This window comes from Mauremys reevesii, linkage group 5, assembly GCF_016161935.1.
Source record: "Mauremys reevesii isolate NIE-2019 linkage group 5, ASM1616193v1, whole genome shotgun sequence".
Classification (NCBI taxonomy): Eukaryota; Metazoa; Chordata; order Testudines; family Geoemydidae; genus Mauremys; species Mauremys reevesii.
This window is the reverse complement of record NC_052627.1, coordinates 88,840,074-88,867,104: the sequence shown is the minus strand read 5'-3', so window position 1 is coordinate 88,867,104 and position 27,031 is coordinate 88,840,074. Positions and strand designations below refer to the sequence as shown.

Genomic DNA, 27,031 nt, shown 5'->3' with positions numbered 1-27,031 from the left:
AGTTGCCCAGTTTTGTGGGATCCCTTTATGCTAGGTGCTGTAGAAATACATAAGTAGAAAGTCCGTGCTCCAAAGAATTTACAATCTAACACATCTTGATTACTACTACTATGATGAGCAGTTGAACTAGCAAGCCTAGTCTACAACCAGTCCCCAGCACAGAAGGGCTAGTGGAATCCAGTCCATACTCCCATTTTTAACATGTTTTAAGGTAAATTTAGTACTCCAGAATTCTGGGGGATTGAGAGCCCTGAAAATTGAAGTCCTCTGCAGGGTTTAATTCCTAAGTTTGTGTAAGTGGAAACATACGCCTCCAAAGACAAAATGTAAAAAGCAGTGAACACATTTTAGAAATAAAGGACATATTAAAAAAAACAAAAAAACAAGCTAACAATAGGTGAATCAGCAAACCCCTATTGTTCCTGCTATTTCTTGGTGGTTGAACTGGCTTTTTTTGTCGACTGACAAGAGAGGTGCTATCTCTGGCAAAGGATACATTTATCTTCTGTTTTTCCTCTGCTATCTTTTACTGCGCATTTTAGTGCCTTCCTTCTTACGACCACCTCCCTCTTGCAATGCTCCCGTCTTCTATCCCTTTCCCTCAAATTTTCCCTGCCAAGCTTCCTCCAAATTTTAACAGCATAAGGGTAACTATTTTAGCATCTAATGGGCCAGTGGATACCTCACTCTGAAGCCCATTTATTTTACTCCTTTGTAGGGGGATTACACAATAAGAAATGGGTATACAAGTTCCGAAGGACAAAGATGACCTGAATGGGTTGTGCTGCTCAGTTCTAACCAAACTGTCCCTCACTAATGTTTGGACACAGTCCACATCTACTAGGAGAACATCCCTCACACCTAGCTGCATAGGTACATTACATACAAGCTAAAAACTATTACCACAGCAAGATTATGTTTCCTCATACTTATGCCCCATTAATGCTCAGAATACATATTCATGTGTGTCTGTTGATCACAAGTGAAACAGAAAAGGAGGGTCTTGGTGGTTTTCTTCTAGAGTCTGGGGACAAGATACTGTGTTGAACCTCTAAAAGGTGCAACACTCACAACCTAGGGGAAAGGGGGGAACCTAAAGTACACCTTCCAGATTCAGGACTGCTCTGGGGGTCAGCGTGGACCCCAGCACATCTTCATCTTGGAGCGCTGCCTAAACTATAATAGTCTGTTACCAGACATCTATGGGAAGCAGCACTGCCCAGAATCTCTACACACTGTGGCTCCAGCCCCTCACGCCCCCAACATGCCCCACCCATCATCTTTCTTTCACGCAACTTACACTAGGGTTTGCAAGGCAGTTGTAGGAGGACAGCCTGTGGTTGTCTTCTTCAATTCCTGAATTCTCCCCCAGCCAGATCTAGGATTAAGGATCTCAGTTTGGAGGAGCATCCTTGTCCTTTCCAGTTTCTCTCGGAGGCCCTAAGTCATTTTATTCTTCTCCATGACAGTCATTTGGACAAATAACGAAGCCCTCTCAATTCTACATTGCGGCTGCGGTCTCTCTGATGGATCAGCCTCCAAGATGCTCTCAGTTTACTGCACAGCCTCTGCCAGTGTGAACACATTATTCTGCCACATCTGCACTCTTGCAGGCAGACTTTGTAAGTAAAGATCCATTATTAGATCCATCTATGTCTCTATTTTCTGGGTCACAAGCCTGAGCTAACGAGTCACTTAGCTTGTTAGGTGTAAGACAGAGGTACCTGGCTGAACCCTCTTCATGTAACCAGACATGTTTCTGGGTTATCTTCTGGTTCCAGTTTCGCTAAGGAAGAGACTGGATTTCCTGGCATCGTGAGTGGTGCATGTGGGCCAACCCTGGAACTGCAGTTGCCATGCCTGTGGGCGCTGCAACCCAGGTTTGCTGTCATTGTTTCTATTAAGTATTCACAAAGCTGCTCATTTTCCCTCCTTGTGCAAAGTGTTTTATCCTACCACTGACACCATCCTGCTCTGAACAGAATATATTAAAAAGAGAGAGAGAGAGAGAGAGAGACACACACACACCCCCCAAACTTATCCCCTTGGTACACCTTGCCTTTATTGGTAACTCAAACAACAACAAACATAACAAACCAGAGGTGAAACTTTCCTCAAACTTGTTAGTTTCTAGGATTTCCCTGCAGGACTGCTTTTCCTCCCAAACCCTACTTCCCTCAGTCTCATATACTCCAACCTCTCGTATCCTGATTTGAGATAAGATGCATCTGTCAGTATAACTCAGCAATAATTTTCTGCCTCTTTATGCAGGGCGGAAGCACTTCACATTAGGATAATTACAAGGAAACCAGCATCCTTATTCAGAATCTTAGAGCCTACCACCCTATTACATGTTGCTAATGACTTCCTGCTACAACAGCACACAAAGGTTGATCCAGTATGGAGAAGAAATGGGTCACAGCAAGACTGCGGGGTCAGCATGCCATGCATCTGTTTATCCACAGAACAAGTTCAGCCTCAGTAGTAGCAGTGCAAGTTTCCCTTCCGTTGCACCACAGGCCTGACTGCAAAAGGACCTTTTGGGCTGAGAAGATAGATCAAGCACATTCAGTCCATGGCATCTCTACTGAGGCTGCCATCCAAGTGGTTAATCACTGTCAACTGTAATAGTGTTTTGGGGCTTGGACATACGACCATCTTCAAGTAGTCTAACAGAAAGGAGCCATGGGAGCTGGTGGCAGTTTCAAGCCCTGACAAAAGCCAAAGGTTTGACCCTTTTCCCACTGAAGTCAACTGGAGTTTTCAATTGACTCCAACAGAAGCAGGATCAGCTCTAATGAAGGTTAATGTACCTTAATTTTATTTTGCATATAATAAAACTGGTCCTAAGCAATCACTCAGGGGACTGACAAAAAGTCACTCCTTAACTAATAAAAGAGCAAAAATGGAGACACTTTGGGGAGGCTTCTTAAGACAGAAAGTTGCCTAATAAAGAGAGTCTCTTCTTCAGGCTTCATTACGTACACCAACATGTATTCTAAAAATACTGGTAAGAGAAGCTGTTTTAAAAATGCTTTTTACTTACCAATACATGTGGGTCTTAAGTGCCTGCATAGCTTCTGCAATATTTGAGGATATCACTAATATCTAATCCCAAGCAAGCTCCTTTAACTGTTTTAGGTTTTAGTGATGTCATCAACCATAGCACAGAAAAAAACAGAACCTCATGACCCTGAACTATTTTAAAAGATAAGTGGAAGAACCAATTTAAAATTATTTTGGTTTTAATCTTAAATCACAAACAAAAAACATGCTTACTGTAATTTAAGAGCTCAGTCTTGATTTACCAACTGAGAGAAATGACGTCTTACACTCAGCTCAAAGGCATTTCTTCATTTGTCTGTCTGTAATATTAAAACCTTTGCATGCTGAGGGTATTAGGGGACCCAGGTATGGAGGCCCAAAGGACCTGGGCGGGGGGGGGACAGAGCAACTGGCATGGGAGAGTGGAATGAGGGGAGAGGGACATGGGGGCTACGCAGAGTCCCTTGCATGGGAAAGGGGGTTTGCATAGAATCCTTGAAACAGAAGGGGATGGGAGGGTGACACACAGAGCACTAGTTGGGAAGGAATACAAGGAGCCCCTGATGTATGCAATGTACACAGCCTACAGAAGCAATGAAGTGTGGACTCCAGCACAAAGTCTAGATATTAACACACTAAAGTATTTTTGTCATTTAGAATCTGGAAAGAAAATCCAATATTCTGATCACAGATCACTTCATTTGACTTATATCTTTAAAAAAGGCCTTTTGAAATGAGAGACACTAAAAAAATCTGTAATCATTAGGAGTGTAATCAGTTTGTCAGTATAATCAATAGCTCTTCAAAACTTAAAACTCATTTCAACCAATATCTCTAAATAACTAATTTTCTGACAAGTACAAACAGGACATTATGGAAAAGCTGAAGTAACAGAAGTTCTTGTATTTATTTGTATTGTTGAAAGTTATTTTCTGAAGTAAAATTGTTATTCGTGTATGTATAAAAATTAGGGCTGTCAAGCAATTAAAAAAATTAATCTTGATTAATAGCGCTGTTAAACAACAATAGAATGCCATTTATTTTAAATATTTTTGTATGTTTACTACATTTTCAAATATTTTAATTTCAATTACAACACAGAATACAAAGTATACAGTGCTCACTTTATTTTTTATTACAAATATTTGCACTGTAAAAAACAAAAAAAACTGTTTTTCAATTCGCCTCATACAAGTACTGTAGTGCAATCTCTTTATCATGAAAGTTGAACTTACAAATGTAGAATTATGTACCCAAAAAAAACTGCATTCAGAAATAAAACAACGTAAAACTTTAGAGCCTACAAGTCCACTCAGTATTACTTCTTGGTCAGCCAATCAGACAAACAAGGCTGGTTACAATTTGCAGGAGATAATGCTGCCTGCCTCTTGTTTATAATATCACCTGAAAATGAGAACAGGCGTTCTCATGGCACTGTTGTAGCCGGCATTGCAAGATATTTACGTGCCAGATGAGCTAAAGATTTATATGTCCTTCATGCTTCAACCACCATTCCAGAGGACATGCTTCCATGCTGATGATGGGTTCTGCTCAATAACAATCCAAAGCAGTGTGGACTGACGCATGTTCATTTTCATCATCTGAGTCAGATGCCACCAGCAGAAGGTTGGTGTGGTTTTTTTTTGGTGGTTCGGGTTCTGTAGTTTCCACACGGGAGTGTTGCTCTTTTAAGACTTCTAAAAGCACACTCCAAACCTTGTCCCTCTCAGATTTTGGAAGGCACTTCAGATTCTTAAAGCTTGGATTAAGTGCTGTAGCTATTTTTAGAAATATCACATCAGTACCTTCTTTGCATTTTGTCAAATCTGCTGTGAAAGTGTTCTTAAAATGAACATGTGCTGGGTCATCATCCGAGATGGTTATAACATGAACTATATGCAGAATGCGGGTAAAACAGAGCTGGAGATATACAATTCTCCCCCCAAGGAGTACAGTCACAAATTTAATTGACCAATTATTTTTTAAACGAGCATCATCAGCATGGAAGCATGTCCTCTAGAAGGGGTCCTATGAATGTTTAGCATATCCAGCTACAAAAGTGCCATGCAAACACCTGTTCTCACTTTCAGGCGACATTGTAAATAAGAAGCTGGCAGCATTACCTCCCATCAATGTAAACAAACTTGTTTGTCTTAGTGATTGTCAGAATAAGAAGTAGGACTGAGTGGACTTGTAGGCTCTAAAGTGTTACACTGTTTTGTTTTTGAGTGCAGTTATGTAACCAAAAAAAATCTGAATTTGTAAGTTACACTTTCAGAATAAAGAGATTGCACTTCAGTACTTGTATGAGGTGAATTGAAAAATACTATTTCTTTTGTTTATCATTTTACAGTGTATATATTTATAATAAAAATAATAATATAAAGTGAGCACTGTGCACTCTGTATTGTGTGTTGTAATTGAAATCAATATTGAAAATGTAGAAAAACATCCAAAAATATTTAATTTCAATTGGTATTCTATTGTTATAAGTGCGATTAATAGCGATTTTTTTTTAGTTAATTGCGTGAGTTAACGGCAATTGACAACCCTAATAAAAATGTATATATATAGCCGTGCTACCTGAAACATTCAAAATAGCATATACTTGCTTAAGTACACTAAACTGGTTATGTACAGTTTCCACTGTAATATTAAGGTCTGGTCTACACACAACTTGTACTGAAATAACTAAATAAGCTTAATTCACACCTTTTGTCATTTTGCTGCTGCGTGGACCAGACCTAACGTACAGAGTTTTGAAAATGAAAAAAATAACGAATACACAAATGAACCCAATCACAATTTCCAGATTTACAACAGATAATGCCAAATGATAATAGTCCAACTTACTCTTTTACTGAGGCAAATAACTGGCCACATACTACAACCTAATGTACAGCAGCAACAAAGGCAGCCACAAAGTAGCCATCGAACATTAATTGGAAGGTTCTTCTTAAGACAACTGTTAACTCTGCTGATGCTGGCTTTAAATTCCTCAGGTGCAACCTGTGAAGAAAGAAAAATAATCCACTACTACTGCAATATAATTTAAATGATGAGTATTCCTGCAAAGCTCAACTATTTGTAGAAACCCAAATACCAAGCTTTTCTAGTAGCAAAATCTTGTTACCCAAATTCTAAGTTTTAGAGGCTGTTATAGTAAATTTCTAATTGAGACTTATCCATAGATACTCACCTTTCCAGTTAAAGAAGAAGGGAATTCTGCTTCAAATTTGTTGCTCAGTCCAAATCTGGGGGGAGGGGGAAAAAAAAAAGGTAGATCATACCAGAAACACAATCATTCAATGAAGAGATTAATACCTCATCACGAAGGTTCCTTTGCAAAAGCAAACAAACTTTAAAAAAAAAACACATTTCCATCTGAAGGGTTAGGTGGGAGGGGGCAGTGGGATGGGAAGAGGGGGTGGAGGGAATTTGAGACATGCAGGGCTCCGGGGGCCAGAGAAAGAGGCGACTTTCCCCAGCTCCAGGGCTGTGGCTGCCAAGGAAAGATGGCCCTCCTTCCCAGCCCCAGCTCTCTGACGGGGGAGAGAGGGAGAGACACCCCTCCTTCCCAGCCCTAGCTTGGGGGCTGCTGCAGAAGGGAAGAGAGGGCACATTGTATTAGAAAGATAAGACTACTGATATTAAAATACAAGTTGTGTGCTTTTATTTGTAGAACAAAAAAACATTATTATTAAAGGGTTTTTTTTATATAGCGCTTTTATCCAAAGCACTTCACAATAGTTAGCTAACAGTACAAACAACATTTGGAAAGATCATTAAGTGGTCCGCCGAGATCCTCCGCAATTTTCAAGTGGTCAGCGAAAAAAAAGTTTCAGAACCACTACTTTATGTAATGTACTTTTGGCTATGTCTACACTAAAGAGCCTATGTCAGCATAACCTTTCAGTGTAGACACAGTATACTCCTACAGGAGTTTTTCTGCTGGTGTAGAAACCTTCCTGAGCCACGTTAGTTATGCTGACAGAAGCACTCTTACATAGTCATCGACTCTGTGGGTGCTCTAGGGCTGGAGTACCCATGGAAAAAAAAATAGTGGGTGCTCAGCACCCACCAGTCCCCTGCCGATCAGTTGTTCAGTGGGCCCCCTCAATTAACTGTTCGGTGGTGGGTGGGAGGCGCTGTGGGGGGAGGAGGAGGAGGAGGAGCGGGGGCAGGAAGAGTCAAGGCAGAGCGGAGCCTTGGGGAGAGGTGGGGCAGGTTCGGGAAGAGGTGGGCGGGGTGGAGCCTTGGGGGAGCAGCGGAGTGGGGCCTCATGGCAGAGTGGGAGTGGAGCACCCCCTGGGAAAGCTGAGAGTCAGTGCCTGTGCACTCTTACGTCGGCACAGCTGCATCTACACTAGGGTTTTGTTGCCACAGCTATGTTGAGTCAGGGGCGTGGGATTTTTCACACTCCTGACTGACAGATTTGCTGGTATAGGTTTTAAATCCAGACAAGGCCTTACTGTTTGTTGATGGTGCCAGCCCTTCCCCAAACCCTGCAAGAGGGTGTTTACCAGTGGAAGTCATGGCAAAGCTGATGCTCAACAGGCTGTTGTATGCACTGAAGCTTTGTCTTCACTAGGAAAAAAGATGTCTTTTCATACCAAATGGTAAAAACACCTTTTTTCCCTAGTGTGGATGCACCTTGAAAAGAATGTTCAGGGTTTTTACATTCAGGCCCAGCCACGTCACTGTTCTATGCATAAGTAAGGGAGCAAAAACAAAGTTAATTTTTCAAAGAACTATTTTAGGACATAATTAAAGGACATTATCAGAAACTTTTTTTAAGTCATTTTGAAAGAAATTAAAGTTGACAGCACCTATTTAACGGTCAACACTTAAGTTTAAACCCCCCCACAAAATATGTAAAGTCAAGCTAAGTCCACAAATACTACAGCCCAAGCTGCATGAATCACGTCAGTGATACATCTTATGAGCAACTATGCAATGGCAACAGAATTAGATTACACAGCAATACATAAATATGACAATTATATATTAATTCAATTAATTTGTCCTACTGGGTATGCACTGCTGTGCTATATTTTAGGAAAATATATTGCATTGGTGTTTCTTAGAAAGCTCTGTCATTCTAGAAATGAAAAAAAAACATATAGCTATAGTACATAAAGTTCAGCAACTTATTTCATGGGGGGGAAGCCCTGTGCCATGTGGAGCCCTACAGATTTCATTTGGCTCTTTGAAGTGTTCACCCACATGGACAAGTTGCAGGACTGAGGCCTAAGAGTCTTCTCTCTTGACCTGATTATTAATCCTCAGTGAGTTCTACAAAGCCAGACAACTCCAACGAAATCTGACTGGATAGTTTTTAAGTTATTAATGTTTAATGTTTGAGGTGAGGTGGTCTAACACTGTAAACTATTCTAGCTTTGAACAGATCTTAAGAACTAGATGAGAAGTTTCAACTTGCCAACTTTAAACTACTAAACAGACTTCCTGTGAATCTGAGGCAAAATTGAAGACTGTACATACTGTAATGTTGTAGAAGAAATTCCAGAATATAATATACAAAACCTGACAAATCCACTCACCAATATCCTGTAGGAAACTTTACTTGGCAAATGGTGGCCTTTCCCAGAAGCCTGTGTAGAATTTAAGCTTTTATTTTTATAAAGTTACATTTTATAAAGTTAAATTTCTAGCCCTTATAATTAGGATAGCCTTCCAAACTACATAGTATTATTGAACTGAATCTACAGACAACCTGAAACAGAGGTTAAATTGTCCAGGACACAAATATTGACCCCAAGGAAAAGCTTGAGCTGTTGGACTGTGTGCAGAAAAGGTCCCCTGAGGTTTGAGAGTAAGGGAAGGCGTTAAAGAAATCATTCCCCCATGCAGGTCACTTTGTGACAGTACAGCTACTCAATGACTGCTACTTCACATGATTAACATCCCTACTAAGTGGGCTGAAATGGCCAGAAGATTACACAAATAATATGGAAAAAATAAATGTTACGAAGAGATACAGAATAGAACAAGGTGCTTAAAAATAGGTCTGCATCTTGATCTAGAAGTCTTACTATATATAACCCAACTGGAAATCCATGCTCAAAAACTCCTTTGGTCTGCTTTTCTCTAACTCTTGTTCTACAGTGGTACTGATTGGGATCAGGGTGGATTTAAAAAAAAAAATCAATGATTTCTTTAAATCAGATTTTTTTGATAAAATGCTTTTTGAGGAAAAAACCTATCTAAAGATAGTTTTAATTAAGATACATTATAGTTCAAAGATATCTCATTGTGGAATAGCGATGATAAATTCTAATTCTATAGTATGAGATAATATATTCATATAATGTTTAAGAAATGAGTTCCAATAGTTCATGGATTAGGGACCCAATCTTATGGGGTTCCAGGGACTTCTGTAGAGATTATTTAGGTTAGTCTTTCTATCTACCCAATGGGACTCAGTGCTCAGTCTAGAAGATACCATCAGAGATGCTTAGTTGTGCAGTTCTTAAACTGTGCATGTGTGTCTCCAGAGATAAGATGCTTGTTAACTGCAAAAATGAATCACAGAATCATAGACTTTAAGGTCAGAAGGACCATTATGATCATCTAGTCTGACCTCCTGCAAAATGCAGGCCACAGATTCTCACCCACCCACTCCTATATCAAACCTGTGTCTGGGCTATTAAAGTCCTCAAATCATGGTTTAAAGACTTCAAGGTACAGAGAACCTTCCAGCAAGTGACCCGTGCCCCATGCTGCAGAGGAAGGTGAAAAACCCCCAGGGGTTCTGGGAATCTGCTCTGGAGGAAAATTCCTTCCCGACCCCAAATATGGCAATCAGCTAAACCCTGAGCATGTGGGCAAGACTCACCAGGAAAGAATTCTCTGTAGTAACTCAGATCCCACCCCATCTAACATCCCATCAAAAGTCATTGGGCATATTTACCGCTAGTAGTCAAAGACCAATTAATTGCCAAAATTAGGCTATCCTATTATACCATCCCCTCCATAAACTTATCAAGCTTAGTCTTGAAGCCAGGTATGTCTTTTGCCCCCACTACTCCCCTTGGAAGGCTATTGCAGAACTTCATTCCTCTGATGGTTACAAACCTTCATCTAATTTCAAGTCTAAACTTCCTGATGGCCAGTTTATATCCATTTGTTCTTGTATCCACATTGGTACTGAGCTTAAATACTTCCTCTCCCTCCCTGGTATTTATTCCTCTGATATATTTAGAGAGAGCAATCATATGTCCCCTCAGCCTTCTTTTGGTTAGGCTAAACAAGCCAAGCTCTTTGAGTCTCCTTTCACAAGACAGGTTTTCCATTCCTTCGATCATCCTAGTAGCCCTTCTCTGAACCTGTTCCAGTTTGAATTCATACTTCTTAAACATGGGAGATCAGAACTGCACACAGTATTCCAGATGAGGTCTCACTAGTGCCTTGTATAACGGTACTAACACCTCCTTATCTCTATTGGAAATTTCTCGCCTGATGCATCCCAAGACCACATTAGCTTTTTTCACAGCCATATCACATTGGCGGCTCATAGTCATCCTGTGACAAATACTCCGAGGTCCTTCTCCTCCTCTGTTACTTCCAACTGATGCCTCCCCAGCTTATAACATCTGATGAAGTGGGTATTCACCCATGAAAGCTCATGCTCCAATATGTCTGTTAGTCTATAAAGTGCCACAGGACTCTTTGCTGCTTTTACAGCTTATAACAATAGTTCTTGTTATTAATCTTGTTATTAATCAACATACAGGATTCTCAAGACTATCCAGCTTCAAGATCACCATCATTTTCTATAGTTTCAGAGTTATCTGCCAATGATAGTGTTTCAGTCACATCATGTATGTCACATAGCCACTGTAGATCACATGTAGCAAAAAAAAAAAAAAATCAACAAAAAATATCGCTATCTTCCAGAAACAACCATAGATAAGTTTGTGATAATAACCAGATTACAAAAAGAGGTAACTGATGAAAAAATTGCCCAGTCTGTTTATGCAACAAATGCTCCTTTCCGTATGATTGAGAACCCACACTTCCTTAACATGGTTCAGTCATTAAGACCAGGATACAATCCAGGTAACAGAGCAGATGTCACAGGCAAATTGCTGGATAAAGTGTATGAAAGAGAAATTGAGCAGTGTGCAAAAGGCCTAGAGGGTAAAATTATTAACCTGAGTCTTGATGTGTGGAGCAATGTCCACAATGATCCTGTTGTACGTGCTTATGTGACAACAGAAGAAGGGAATGTCCTCCTTACAGAAACAATTGATACATCAGGAAATGCTCACACACAGCAGAATACTTACAAGAAGTAGCAGTAAAAGCTATAACAAACTGAAAAAAAATGCAAATGTCTAGTACGCAGCTTGGTCACAGACAATGCTGCAAATGTATCCAAGATGAGAAGAAATTATTTAGATGAGAGTGAAGAGAGTCCCAAGCAAATAACATATGGTTGCAGTGCTCATTTGATGCTCCCCCTAGCCAAAGATTTCAGTGTTCCAGAAATAAAGGCTAATGTTGTTGAAATTGCAAAATACTTCCGTAACAACCACTTTGCAGCAGATGCTCTGAAAAAAGTGGAAGGAACCAAGCTAACTCTCCCACAAGATGTGTGATGGAACTCAGTAGTGGACTGTTTTGAGCACTATAGCAAGAATTGGCCTAATCTGATGACAGTTTGTGAACAAAATCGTGAAAAAATAGATGGGACAAGCACTACCAGCTCATTTTCTTGCAAATATTCTCAATACTCAGTACCAGGATCAAACCTTAACGGCTGAAGAGGAGGAGTTGGCTATGACAGATATCCCTCCATAATGCCAACTATAATAAACTTCAGAGCTAAAGGTGAACCATTCAAGAAATACATGTTTGCTGATAATGTTTTAAAGAAAGTCACACCAGTGAGCTGGTGGAAGTCACTTAAGCACTTGGATCTCACTTTTAACAGCAGTAGCTCCTTCTGCCAGTGTAGAAATAATATTTTCTTCTTTTGGACTAATTCATTCCAAACTGAGAAATCGTTTGGGTCCTGAAAAAGCAGGAAAGCTTGTTTTTCTTTTCCAGATTATGAACAAACAGGAAAATGAAGGTGAAGACGACTGAGTTAGCTGCAGAAGCCAATATTTTAAATTGACCTGGCTGACATAGTCGATTTAATTTGTTTTTTAATATATCATTTAACTACTGTAGTTAAAAACAATTTAAACAAAAACAAACCTGATATTAAAAAACTTGAATGTTTAACTAAATTCAAAAATTCATATGCTTATTTTATTAAAATATTATATATGTTTGCTGTTGAAGAAAAAAATTCAGATTAGATAATGTTGTTTTAGTTAAATAAAACAATTAAAATGTCTGTCTGGTGATGTTCTCCTCCTAATACAGCATGGTAAGAAAATCCTCCAAATATTAATGATTAACCTGTTGAACTGGAGATAGTTCACCTCCCAATGCCTTCATAAATATCTGCTTCAATTACCATTGGTAAATGAAAAACCAATATAGCTGTAAAACTAATCTGAAAAGTTTTCAAAATAAATCACTTAAAAATGTAGTGTGTACCTTCTAAAAATGAAACCTACATCTATCCCTGAGATGTGAAGAATATGTATTAAGGTTATAACAACAAACAAGAATGCACTTTTATGTAGAAATCAATGATTAAATCTAATCTTCCTGACTAGTGATTTAAATCATGATTCAAATCAAATCCACCCTGCTTTGCACATTTAATAGAATGGTCTCCAAAGATACTTAAACTTAATTCAATAAGGTTTTTCAAAGATCTTTCAGAAATTGCCATCTCTCTCATACCCACAATTAGTGACCACCTGTAAAAAGTTTGATTTCAGTGACTTTCCTAGCATCATATACGCCAGCGGTCGGCAACCTTTCAGAAGTGGTGTGCCAAGTCTTCATTTATTCACTCTAATTTAAGGTTTTGCGTGCCAGTAATACATTTTAACATTTTTAGAAGGTCTCTTTCTATAAGTCTATAGTATATAACCCAACTATTGTTGTATGTAAAGTAAATAAGGTTTTTAAAATGTTTAAGAAGCTTCATTTAAAATTAAATTAGAATGCAGAGCCCCCTGGACCAGTGGCCAGGACCCAGGCAGTGTGAGTGCCACTGAAAATCAGCTCGTGTGCCGCCTTTGGCATTCATGCCATAGGTTGCCTACCCCTGATAATAGGGTAGGTCTACACTGCAGCTGGATGACTAACCTGAGCCTCTGCTGGTGTAACAACAGCCACACTGCTATTTTTAAGTGTGCTCAAGCCCCACTATTGCAACTCTATCTATCTGGGCATGCAGGCTCACTCCCAGGTGTAGTGTAGATATACCCATAGGGACTCTGTGGCCAAGGCAAGGATAGAATCCAGTTATCCAGGAAAGCATTCAACTGTTTTAATCATAAGTTCATCCTTTCTCTTCCTGCAGTCCCATCTCATTCACTAAACATCTTCCAACTTCTGCAACAAAAGGAGGCCAGGATCCTACAAAGAACTCTCTTAACCTACACAACCCTGATTCATCCCAAAAGCAGGTCCATTATGTACACAGAATGAGTTAGGAGTCCTGTGGAAAAAGTCATATTTGATCATCTAGTTAAAGATTCTCATAATGCATACACACAAGGGAGCTGAATCAGGGTTGCACAGGCAACCTTAATTTTGGCTTTTCATAACTTTTGAACACTTGACTTTGCAACCTTAATGCTCTTTTAATGTAGAGTGTTTTGTGTGTGTAATTATTATATCTATATGAATAAATATAATCATAACAATTAGAAACAACAACCATTAGTAATTTAGCATAGTAGCTACCAGACTGGATTGATTTAAATCATTCTGATTTAAATCCCCTATTTTTATCTCATTTTGCATTTTTTATTTTTTAGTTATTTTCCTAAAGAAAGGTTGATTCCCTTTGGTTGGTAATCATCAAAACATGTTGAATTGCCATTAAAAACATAGACTTTACACTACATTTGGTATTTTGCTAACCAGGAGGATACACCATATACACTTGAGTAATTACAGTAAAAGCTTTGTTATCCAGCATGCTTGGGGAGTGGGAGGTGCCAGTAAGTGAAAAATTCCGGTTGAATAAGAGGGAGGGAGTTTGGGCACGGGAGGGGTTTTGGGATGCCAGATATGGGGGGTGCTCACCTCAGGCCACTCCCCGCAAGCGGCAACCTGTCCCTTCTGCTCCTAGGGAGCGGCATGGCAGATGGCTCTGCGCACTGCCCATGCCCTGCCCCAAGCACTGGCTCCACAGCTCCCATTGGCTGGGAATTGCAGCCAGTGGGAGCTGAGGGCACGGCATCTGTGGTTGGAAGCAGTGCGCAGAGCCGCCTACCGCGCCTCTGCCTAGGAGGAGCAGGGACATGTCGCTGCTTCTGGGAAGCCGCCCGAGGTAAGCACTGCCCGGATCCAGCACCCCAAAACCCCTCCCACACCCCAATCCCCTGCCCCGAGTCCCCTCCTGCACCCAAACTCCCTCCCAGAGCCTGTGACCCACACCCGCTCCGGTGCCCCAACCCCCATCCCCGCACCCCCTCCCACACTCCAAACTCCTCATGGCTGTTCCTCTGCCTAGGAGCAGCAGGGACATGTCGCTACTTCCGGGGAGCCACGCAGAGCCAGGTAGAGAGCCTGCTGGCCTCGCACCAACCAGACTATAAACTGGACTTTCTATGAAGATTAGAAATGCTGGTTTATAGAGCTTTCCGGCTGGCACACAGCCGGATAACACAGCTTTTACTGTATATAGCTTAACAAACATTTATTCAAATTCTTGATTTTTACACTTTTTGTGTTAAAAAATGATGAATTACACATTTCTTATTTACTAAAAAAATTTTTACTTGTGATTTGTGTCAATCTGTGTTTGGATGGAAATTTGAATTCAGTTAAATTCACAACATAACATTTTAAAACTGCATTTTGTTAATGAAATAAAACTCCTTTAAATGTGTTGGACACAAGAAAAAAAGTAAATTTATCAGAACAGGTTTTGCACTTAAACTGATTTATCAAACAAAGGCAGAATCAGCTGTAGTTAGTGTATTGAACTGATAGTTTCTGGTCACCCTGACCTACAAGATTATAGATCTAGTAGACCTCATCCTCTCACACATTATTTTTATTCCTAGACTGGTAGAGGAAAACAACCTTTCCTTTTTCATTCCCAATCAGTTTTTCAAGTTTGAATGAACTAGTAGTCATTGAACTGAACTAGCTAAAGAAACAGAAATGGGTTAGCCCTTCAACAAACTCTGGTTTCAAGTTCTTAGCCACTGACTTTGACTTTCTTTAGTTCAGTGGTTTGACTTTGTTTAAAACATTGGCAGAAAATGTAATGTTTGAATATTACTTTTTAAAATTTAAGTGATTACAGTAGATTATAGTGAACTGATGCCTTAATACAGATTGTCATAACTTCATATTTAAATTAAATAGGTTTATTTTTAAAAAGAAAATCTTTAATTTAATTTTAAAAATCTGATTTCAAAATTGGATTTTTATTTTTTTAATTGATTTTTCTTTAATCTACCTTGATTGGTATCTAATTTCATCAACTGTAGTCTATGCACAAGTGTTTGTGGAGTTTTAACTATATAAGTTTGAATAGTCTTTCTTCTGTTAAAGTATCTGGGACAAAAACAGTTTAACACAGAATGTTAAATTTCCTAAAGGACCCATTTTTAATTAATTTTAACTCAAAAAAATTGATGTACATTAAAATTTATTTGGTATTTGAAGAGTAAGTGCTGTGATTTTAGGGAGGATATCCTGTATTCATTCTAGAGGTATGAATACCTCCTTTAAGTGCAAACCTAAATTCAACCTAAATGATGGAGCCATGACTGGTGCTGTGTAACGTAAGCTTTATCATCATCATCAAATCAGAAAGGTACAACTATCATGAAAAATTTCCTGCTTTTAGAGTTATTGTTCAACAAGATACTCCACACTCTTGCATTGTCACATGCCTATGGTTTTTTGTTTTGTTTTTAAATGGTTAATACTTTTCATCTATAACAAAATAACTATAACTAAACTGCATTCACGTCAGTACAGATTATTAGCTGATTTTGCCTTCCTCAGAATATTGTTTTCATTAGCTGCAGTTGAAAACAAAACACTTCATTGTACTCAAACTTGCTGATACATATGGTATATAATAAAAACCAAATAAAACAAAAGAAAACCCAAGTTTCGGTAAACTGATTATATAAACAGAGAAACTGGCATTGAGAGATCTGTTTTTTGTTCACTGATTGGCAAAGAAAAACTAGTTTTCCTGCTTTCTCCATACTGATCAGCTTCTCAAAATTAAAACAAACATATACAAATTTTGAAAATGGTCGTTTTACATCTACCGTAGATACTACAAAATATCAATCCACTTCAACTTGCTAAGCTATCATTCTCAATTTATTTAAATAATTATAAATTAGTGAGTTTAACCTTAAAGTTAATTTTACAACAAACTGAATGTATTTTTAAAAATTAAAATATCCTATTTAAACTGACTTTTTTTTTTTGTTTTAAAAATAATCCATCCTGAAAGGGACTGCATGGTGATTCCTTTTTAGCACCTATGATAAGAAACATATAAAAGGAAGAGATCCTCTAAACTACGTTTTCAGTCTCAAAGATTACAAATATAACTCTGAAACAATATTCTGAATTAAATCAATCTGTTCTCAATTTGTTTATTATTTGTATTACTGTAGTACGTAGGAGCCCTAGTCATGGATCAAGACCTTATTGTGCAAACACAAAACAAAAAGATGGTACCTATCAATTACTAAGCACTGAAATACTTGACATACTACAAGAAGGAAGAACTTTCTAAATCTCAGATGTAATCTTGATTCTCTCCCCTACCATAATCTAACTACATAATGAATTCCAAAGCCTCCTATATGATATGCTCCCCTAGGAGTAGGGGATCTTACCTTGTAGCCTTAGAACCACTGGTAGTAAAACTGTTAGGTTGTGTTCCTACATTGAGCTCAATACAACAATGGCCACACACTGAACAATGGGAAAACAAAATATGCTCATTTGATGAGCACCCTCCATCATCTGCACTGAGTGAGGCTGGGTTCTGTGGAAAAAAATTATATGTGACCATATAATTAGAGACCATATCATAGTGCATATGCACAGGGTGGGGGGGCGCTGCGGGGGATTAATATTAGAAGGCCAACTCTAACTGTGCATTTCCTAACTTCTGACACTCGACTTTGAAACCTTAATGTTCTTTAAATGTAGTTATTTTTCCGTGTAATTTCCTAAGTTTTAAAAAAGCCAACTGTAAGACCAGAAATTCCATCATGTGGCGTCATACTGCCTTCAACAGGTTTGGAACCTTTAGCTCCACTGTACAGATCTCTGCTACTTGAGCAGACTGAGTAAATGATAGCAGTAATAAGTTATCCTCTAAATTCCCAGCACTAAAGGTGGATAAAACACCCACTTTGCTAGTGGGATTTACAAACAGTTGTTGACAGCAGAGGAATGGTGAAACTCGGGAATCTTGCATGGGATCCAGCATGGAAAAATTCATCCCAAACAGTTAAAGCCTGGAAAACTTATGAGCAACTGAGAACGGGGTCTTAAAATGAGACATGTCTGGTAACCTTATCAACAGGTGGTGCTATCAGTCCTGCCTAAATAGACACAGCCTACATCCAGGGGCGGCTCTAGGTATTTTGCCGCCCCAAGCACGGCAGGCAGGCTGCCTTCGGCGGCTTGCCTGCGGGAGGTCCCCAGTCCCGCAGATTCGGCGGCGGCCTGCGGGAGGTCTGCTGAAGCCGCGGGACCAGCGGACCCTCCACAGGCATGCCCCTGAAGGCAACCTGCCTGCCGCAACTCGCAGCGACCGGCAGAACGCCCCCCGTGGCTTGCCGCCCTAGGCATGCACTTGGCGTGCTGGTGCCTGGAGCCGCCCCTGCCTACATCCCTGCAGGTCCACGCACATCCCTGCTTCCCCCTCTGCTCCCACCCATGCTCTGTTCCGCTAACCACCTCACATTCTGATAATGGTGGAAGTACCCTCCCGATTCAATGGGTGCCCCATACTAAACTCTAGTGTAATCACAGGACGAAATAAAACAAAAAATAAATACAAAGAGCATGAAATGACAGCGCACAGGGAGGTGGCCCAGGGGGCTGGTCCAGTGAGGGGCCCTGGCCCTGCCTCAGCACAAGACTCACTTCACCCTAGGGCTAGTGCTAGTTACTCACAGTAATGCGGAAGAACCTGCCTGGGACGCAGTGGGGGAGAGGCCCCACCATGAGCATGTACATACCTGGCTAGTCCTCACTACTCTCAACATTGCCCCTGAATCCCTGTGTCCTGCTCCTCCACTGAAACCCATCACTGAATGCTTCCTCCCTTCAATTTCCTCATAATCCTCCATCACAATCCCTCTATAATTCCCACAGTCTTGCTCTCTTCCACCTCATGCCCCCTTGCTACCCAGTGTGCTTCCATGTTTTCACTGCTTAATTTTTTTCAAGTGATTATCTATTTCTTTTCAACCACTATAGTCACATTCAACAGTTTTATATCCTGGAAATTTACCTGTTAAATTCTCTCTTTTTTTTTAAAGTTACTCTGAATCTCAGAAGATAAGCCAAGACGACAATAGAATACTAATGACCACATTCATCTGTACTCTCCAGTTGCTTTGCAAAGCAGCTGTAAACCCAATTTAACTGGCTAGTACACTTTGAATGCTATTGCGCTGCTTCAGAGCAGTGCAAAGCAGACTGAATGGACTGCTGAATCTGGCCCTCGTTAAAAAAAGAAATATTTTAACTTTTATTGAAGGTGAAAACGACACAAATTTCAAATCGTTAGAAATATCACCTTGTAGCAACATTTTAAGGTTTTTTTGGTTCATATTCATGTGTAAAGATTTTAATTTAAAAAAATCATCCAACATTTCCAGAGGGAAAAATAAACCTACTTTAAAACTGAGTTGAAGTGGAGCATATGTATCAGTAACTTAAGGTTAAATGCAACAAGAATATAGTATTTATCTACAAAACAAGCATTAAATACCCAGAAAATTCAGAATTAAAGTTAAACTTAAAAGAAACCCAAACATATTAGGGTATGGAAATATGAAAATAAGGAACTTAAGTAGTCTTAACAGTGCCGGGTAGTGATATGGTGGGGGGAAATATGAACCCCCAATTCTGCAACAACCTTAAGGTGTCTTTTTAAATAAATTCCAGTTAATCTGGGACCACAACATTAAACTGCATTAATTATTGCTGAATGGTTACTGCCTGGTATCACAGGACAGGTTAAGGTTGTTTGGGTGTATTCCCAAATATGTTATGGGATGGAAATATGCAATAGTTTGATGAATAAGTTACTCTCAAGAAAATGAGAAAAATATAATTCCCCAATTTTTACTAATAGCCTCTGAAGAAATATAATTTATTTATTAAAACAAGACACTGCTTGCACAAGGCACGGATGCATTATCAGACAAACTCTCACCTTTTAGGTCCCAGTTTTGCCAAAAGAAGCATGCAGGTGACCCCTGAGACCAATGCAGAAACCCACAGAAAATAAATTAAGTTCTGCAATTCTCTTGGCAGGACTGGGGCCTTGGGGGGAATAAGCCTACACTTCCAATACATCTTCAAATCACCAGGGCCTGATGAAATGCATCCTAGAATACTCAGGGAGCTGACTGAAGAGATATCTGAGCCATTAGCAATTATCTTTGAAAATTCATGGAAGACGTGAGACATTCCAGAAGACTGGAAAAGGGCAAATATAGTGCCCATCTATAAAAAGGGAAATACGGGCAACCTGGGGAATTACAGACCAGTCATCTTAACTTCTGTGCCCAAAAAGATAATGGAGCAAATAATTAAGCAATCTGCAAACACCTAGAAGATAATAAGGTGATAAATAACAGTCAGCATGGATTTGTCAAGAACAAATCATGTCCAATCAACCTGATAGCTTTCTTTGACAGGGTAACAAGCCTAGTAGATGGGGGGAGGCAGTAGATGTGGTATATCTTGACTTTAGTAAGGCTTTTGATATCGTCTCCCATGACCGTCTCATAAACAAAATAGGGAAACACAACCTAGATGGAGCTACTATAAGGTGGGTGCATAACTGGTTGGAAAATCATTCCCAGAGAGTAATCATCAGTGGTTCACAGTCATGCTGGGAGGGCATAATAAGTGGGGTTCCACAGGGATCGGTTCTGGGTCCGGTTCTGTTCAATATCTTCATCAACAAGTTAGATAATGGCATAGAGAGTGCACTTATAAAGTTTGCGGACGATACTACGCTGGGAGGGGTGGCAAGTGCTTTGGAGGATAGGAATAAAATTCAAAATGATCTGGACAGACTGGAGAAATGGTCTGAAGTAAACAGGATGAAATTCAATAAGGACAAATGCAAAGTACTCCACTTAGGTCAGAACAATCAGTTGCACACATACAAAATGGGAAATGACTGCCAGGGAGGAGTACTGCGGAAAGGGATCTGGGGGGTCATAGTGGATGACAAGCTAAATATGAGTTAACAGTGTAACACTGTTGCAAAAAAAGCAAACATCATTCTGGGATATATTAGCAGGAGAATTATAAGCAAGACACGAGAAGTAATTCTTCGGCTCTAAAGCCCGTGTTGATTAGGCCTGAGCTGGAGTACTGTGTCCAGTTCTGGGCGTCACATTTCAGGAAAGATGTGGACAAATTGGAGAAAGTCCAGAGAAGAAGAACAAAAATGATTAAAGGTCTAGAAAACATGACCTATGCTGGAAGATTGAAAAAATTGGGTTTGTTTAGTCTGGAGAAGAGAAGACTGAGGGGGGACATGATAACAGTTTTAAAGTACATAAAAGTTTGTTATAAGGAGGAGGGAGAAAAAATGTTCTTCTTAACCTCTGAGGATAGGCTAAGAAGCAATGGGCTTAAATTGCAGCAAGGGAGGTTTGGGTTGGACATCAGGAAAAATTTCCTGTCAGAGTGGTTAAGCACTGGAATAAATTGCCTAGGGAGGTTGTGGAACCTCCATCACTGGAGATTTTTAAGAGCAGGCTGGACAAATATCTGTCAGGAATGGTCTAGATAATACTTAGTCCTGCCTACAGTGCAGGAGACTGAACTAGATGAGGTCCCTTCCAGTTCTATGATTCTATGAAATAGATAATGAAAATGTTTTGACTCTTGTCAACAGATGAAAACCAACCTCTCTTTTGGAAACACAAAAGTAAGTTTAAAAATCAAGCTTTTTCACTGATTTAAATCATGTTTTTAATTAATACACCTGACCTTCTATACTTTGTTACTGATACATACATCAATTTCAAATACAACGTACAATAGGCAAATAACCTGAAATCCATTAATTGAAAGACAACCTGAAAACACATATTTTACAAAAAGTCAAACAATTTTATAACATATAAACTTTGAACTTTATAAATGCCTCAAATAATCAAAGAATAGGAACACTGAGCAAATCTGTCAATGAAAACATAACTTTTTCTCCTCTTTTTTCCAGGTACATAATTTTCATACCCAACAGAGAACACCAGCTGCTAGTTGGTAAGACATTCTAGCACGCATATTTTGCTAGCAATATCATCCCTATGACCCACTCCCCACTAAAAACTGGAGCTCACCTACAGATATAAAAGTAAGCACTTTAATGGTTGACTCCCTGATTTAAATCACTTTTTATGGTTTGCCAAGTTTAAAGATATTAGAACTTTAGAGAAACAGGTCATATTTAAAAACGAGGGATGCTCAGTAGTAGGATGAAATAGTAGGAGTGTCACCAGCAGTGCACATACTGTGGTACCATCCCAAGTAGAATCTGGTGTTCTGAAAGTTGTAGACCTGAAATAAATGGTGGGAAAAATGTTTTAAAATGACAACAGACTTTAACCTCTTACTCTATTTGGGCCATTCTGCATATAGTTCTAGCTTGTTTTAAAGGAGAAGTCTGTTTAGAAAGCAAACTTGGAAAGTCTTTAGATATTAAACCAGGGATAGTCAATAGGTGGACCGCGGGCCAAATCTGGACCACCAGACACTTTTGAATTGATAACAATCTTTTTATTGATTTAATACAAAAACAACAACAACATTTTCTCTGGAGTCTGGACCTTGACAAAAACTAATTGATTACTCCTGCATTAAACTTTTCATTTGCACAGTATTCACCTGCATTTCCTTTGTTATTTTTTAAAATAGTTTTAACAAAGGACTCTCTCGCACATAACCCATTTTCTCCTCCTGGTGGATGATGTTCAAGTAATAATTCTGTCTTTGTGACATTAATCTGTAGTCATGAAAATGACTGATAATACAAATTCAACATTATGACTCCAATGCAAGATCAGAAAGGATAAGACAATAGACTATGAAGGAGGATATTTAAAAACAAACACAGTCAGCAACTGTTTTAAACTGCAGAATCAGTGAGAGGACCATAAGTATTCCTTTTGCTTGCTAGATCTGTGATAAAATTTTCCAGACCTCTAAAATGCACGTTTCTGTAAATCAAGGAAGAAGAATGCTTTGCATACAAGTTCTATAACAAAAATCTAAATGAAAAATAGCTTTTATATCTTATCCCAAATATGTTTGAAATTTATCTCTAGTGTCAAAGTCCTCATTTAAGGAAACACAATGATACAGAAGTAGGAATTACAAATGGGTTGCAATTTGATTAGAAGGAAAGAGGTGAAAGACTCCAATAGGAATTTTCAGTCTTCTCTGATGTCACGGAATTACATTCAATTGACGTAATTTAGGGTGAAGAGAGAGAGAGAAAATGAGCGGCTGAGGACATTCAGAGCATATTTAATACTGGGTGGGATATACAAACCAGATGCAGACCACTCAAAATAGGCACTCTTTTGGCCACCCAAAAGATCAAGTACTAGAGATTAGGAAACTCCACCAGAGAGGTCCTTTGGGGCCATCTGCCTGTCCCAAGTCAGGGAGGAGAGGGGGAGGGGGGGGGGGGCAACCCACCCCAAAAAAAAAAATCAGCTTGCTACAAACAAAGAACAAATAGAGAGAGTTAGAGAGACTTTAGAGAGAAAAAAAGAAAGGAGAGATGCATGAAGATGCATGGTGCTGGGTGGTGAGCCCTGCCGCCTTGCCGATCACACCCACACCCCACTTACCATGGGAGGTGAGGACATGTCATGAGGATGTGTGAGGATCATCGGCGAGGCAGGGGCAGCGCAGGAACCCCCAGGCCCCCCAAAGCGGAAAAGAGAAGAATAAGCTGCTGGCCGCTCAGGTTGAAAAAAAAAAATAAAAATAAAAAAAAAATGGGCTGCAGCAAGAAGACGGAAGAGAAGAATGAAGGGAAGAGGATGGGTGGGGTGGGGGGGGGGTGACGGGCATGAATGAATGAGAGATTAGGAGATTTTTTTATTATTATTATTAAAACAATTCACATGACTAGTTGGCAGGACTGACAGCCCAGAGCCAAATTCCTTCTATGAGCCACAAGTGTGAAGGCTTTTCCAGGCTTTCCCACCAATGGGCCTTGATCTTGGCCCACAGGACCCACAATCAAGGAAGAGAAAAGAGTAGTGTCTTAATTTCCTTTAGTTCTTTGCCTTTTTGATGAGAATAATGAAAAGGTTGCTAACTAGTGAGCAATGACAGTTATGATTTTAATATAGTATATGATCAACTGTCCACTAGAAATGGATTATTTCACATATGCTATTGGATGGTAACAAGTACAAACCAGAGGTGTATTCAAACTGACCTACAAACAAATCATTCCCTTCCTTTCAACATCTTCTCACCCCTAACATCTCTCCCAAAGAGCACTTAGGCCTTATGTAAGCTTTCTGATTTCTCACCACCAAATCAATATATTTCTGCATTGATACTTTCCCTGACATTAACAACATAGTAAAACAATATTAATGAAAAGTTAATCCCAATATCTTGGATAGCTTTGCATCACATCTGATAATAGGATACAGGGCCTTTAACTTCTGTGCTGCTGCCTCAAATCCAGCCCTGTTCAGTAGTGAATACAACATGAAGAAGCTTGTGCTTCCCCTATTCTATCTTTCGCAGATTTTTTTTTTTAGTTTCCAAGAATATGCAGTACTATTCATAAGCACTAAATGATTTGTTTTAAATAGATCTCCTAATAGAATAGATCACAGAAAACAACCTAGCCTGTGAAATTATTGAAAACTTAAATACACTTTTATTTTAGTCACCACCAGATCCTCACTGATACCTGGCCCAAAAAAAGGAACCCATAGCAAAAGTGGGTCACCCTCATCACATGCCAAAAAGCTAATGACATTGTTTTGGGTGTGCTTGTCAGACTGGTTAGCTGCTCTTACTGTATTTACTAAGACTTTTCAGACCACATCAGAACGTTGACGCTTGATAAAGGAGGAGGCTGAGACAGTGACTAACAGCAATATAAACAACTACAGGACTACAGGTCATGTACTTGTAAAAAAATATATATATATAGTAACTAAATGTCCCACTTCCTGACAGCTCATCATTGGATTTCATACTTTACATACCTCTGTTAATCACAACCCAGGTCAGCTTTGTTTCCTTAATGTCTCAATAAACGATCTGCCTGTGAAGGTTTCTAGCCAACAGCACTGAGGGCTTTACAACGTGACAAAATGCAAGATGCGGTGCAGGGGAAACGCCACAGGTGCCCCCACGGTTGGCTGCGAAGAGGGGGCAGGGAGGAAGGAGCCACACTCCCCCCTGCCTTGGGCTGGAAGTTCAAAGCCAGACTCGCAGGCTGGCTCCTTGCAGCAGCGGAGCTTTCCGCCAGGCCCTTTCCAAACAGCTGGCACACAGCAGGCACCGCCAATCGCATCACACCCCCTGGGGCACCGGCAGGGCCGATCCAGCTCCCAGAGCAGCGGCTGGACGGGGCACAACTCTACCCCCTCCCCCGCGGAGCCCAGGTTCGCCACATTCCTCCCGCGCCCCGGCCCCATCGCGTGCCCGCGGCCTACCCCCCTCCCTTCCCCCCGGCGCGGCCCTTACACGGTGACATGGCCAGAGCCGCGCACCACCACCGGGTCGGGCGAGTATTTCAGCAGCTGCTCCTCCAGCGCCCGCTCCTCGTCCTCCTCCTCCTCGTAGATCTCGTCGAAATCCGCCATGGCCGGGCCGCGCTGTGTGCGGACAAGGAGCGGGCAAGCGGCCGGGGTCCCCCGGCGAGGCTGAGCCGGCGTCGTTACGGCTCAGGGGCAGGAAGCGCCCGTCATTATCCGGGGAGGGGGAGAAACAACAACATCCGGGCCGGGCCGCGGCGCCAACGCTAGCGCCGCCCCAGCCGAGGGAACCACAGCAACGGCGCCGCCGCGGCCTCGCGAGAGCTTGCGGGTGCGGGCTGCTGCGCGCGGCCCCGGCTCTCTCGGGGGCTGCGAGCGCGCGGCTGGGGGCGGCGGTTAGGAGCGAGGCGGGAGGGCGGAGGCCGCGGGCAGTGGCTGGGTGGAGAGAGGGCGGGCGAGGCTCCTGTCTGGGATAGTTCGGCAGGGTCAGGGGTCAAAGGTGTCTGGAGGGGGCTTGGGCGGTAATTAGGGGAGATGGGCAAATGTTGCCTTTACCCAGTGGCGGGTTAACGCCCAGGCCCAGGCCCAGGCCCGGGCAATCTGGGGACCCCTCAGGAGCGTTGTCACTCTGGCCATGCCCCCTGCTGCTCCTTCTCCCTGCGGCCCCGCCCCCAGCCAGGTTGGAAGGTGATGGAGCCTGTGGTACAGTGGGTAGGTTTGTGTCCCCTCGCCCTTTCCCTGCCACCCCCTGGAGCTGGCCTGAGCCACTCGCCCAAGCCCCCTCGTCCCCCACACAGGGCTGGACTGAGGCCCGCCTCTTACCCCTCCTCAACCCCTTTTTTGGTAAAAGTGGGCATTTGTATAATTTGCCCTTGCAAACTGGTGATCAGTTGGCAAGAGCAAATGAGACAAGTGCCCAGTTTTGCCAAAAAGTTGGGACATGTAGAGCCAAAATGGAAGGTATGATTACCCTCAGCCAGGGATCCCCAAACTTTTTTGGTTGTGTGGCCCCCTTACCTGGAATGTGTCCGTTCCCCACCCCTAAAGCCAGGGGCTGCAGTGGAGCTGGGAGTGGGGTTGTAGCTAGGAACAGGGCTAGAGGTGTGGCTGGAGTGTGGCCAGGAGCAAAACCATGGCTGGGAGTAGGGCTGGCGGCAGAGCAGGGCTGGCTAGTGCTCCCTCCCCACCCTCCTTGTGGGGGCTGACTCGGGTCCTGCCACACACCCCCAAACATTCCGCTCTGCCTCCCAGGAGGCACGCTCAACACTTTGGGGACCACTGCCCTTAGCTGTGGTAATAGCCACCCAGGGAGCCTGCACAACTGGGGAGCCCAGGCCCTCCACCTGCCCTGGGTGAGGGAGTGGGGAGCCCAAGAGCAGCCTGTGCCCCTGCCCCAGGGCAGGTGGAAGGTCCAGGGCCCCCTCTTAATCCACCTCTGGAGGTGGGTAACAGTGCTGAGGGAAGGTGGGGGGAATCCTGTCCACCCTGCTGTGCCCTGCTTTCCCATCCGAAGCCCCTTGCTCCACAGACTGCTGCCCTGCTGTGCCCTGATTTGAGGAAGGTGCAGTTATGGGGTTCCCAAGTGGGGGCAACAGTTGGAGGTTGACTCATGTCCTAAACCATGAAGGTTCATAGCCTTTTAGATATTCCCTCCACCAGGCTCTCAGAAACCTACAGATTCTTGGCACTGCACCAAGATGAATAGGGTAAAATTGTCACTCATCTCCAACTTGGCCAGGTCTGCACATGATGCAGGAGAGTGGAGCATGCTTTGAAGATGCAACTGAGGATGTCATTACATCAATAAACCTAAGAAAATAAAAAATCCAAGAAAACCCCCCACCATCCCTTTCTCTCACTAATTACATCAGAATTACTAATTTAACAGA

General features: G+C 41.4%; 1 protein-coding gene across 1 annotated transcript in view; it reads right to left on the bottom strand.

Moving 5' to 3' along the window:
• Nucleotides 1–25,465, bottom strand: part of CHIC2 (cysteine rich hydrophobic domain 2) — a 53,050-nt gene extending 27,585 nt beyond the window's left edge. Inside the window, exons 1-3 of the mRNA XM_039542604.1 lie at nucleotides 25,132–25,465; nucleotides 6,245–6,299; nucleotides 5,899–6,054 (exon numbers count right to left, since the gene is read on the bottom strand). Of these exons, the coding sequence (XP_039398538.1) occupies nucleotides 5,899–6,054; nucleotides 6,245–6,299; nucleotides 25,132–25,250 (330 nt within the window). The 5' untranslated portion in view covers nucleotides 25,251–25,465. The remainder of the gene's footprint in view (nucleotides 1–5,898; nucleotides 6,055–6,244; nucleotides 6,300–25,131) is intronic.
• Nucleotides 25,466–27,031: the final 1,566 nt, after the last annotated feature.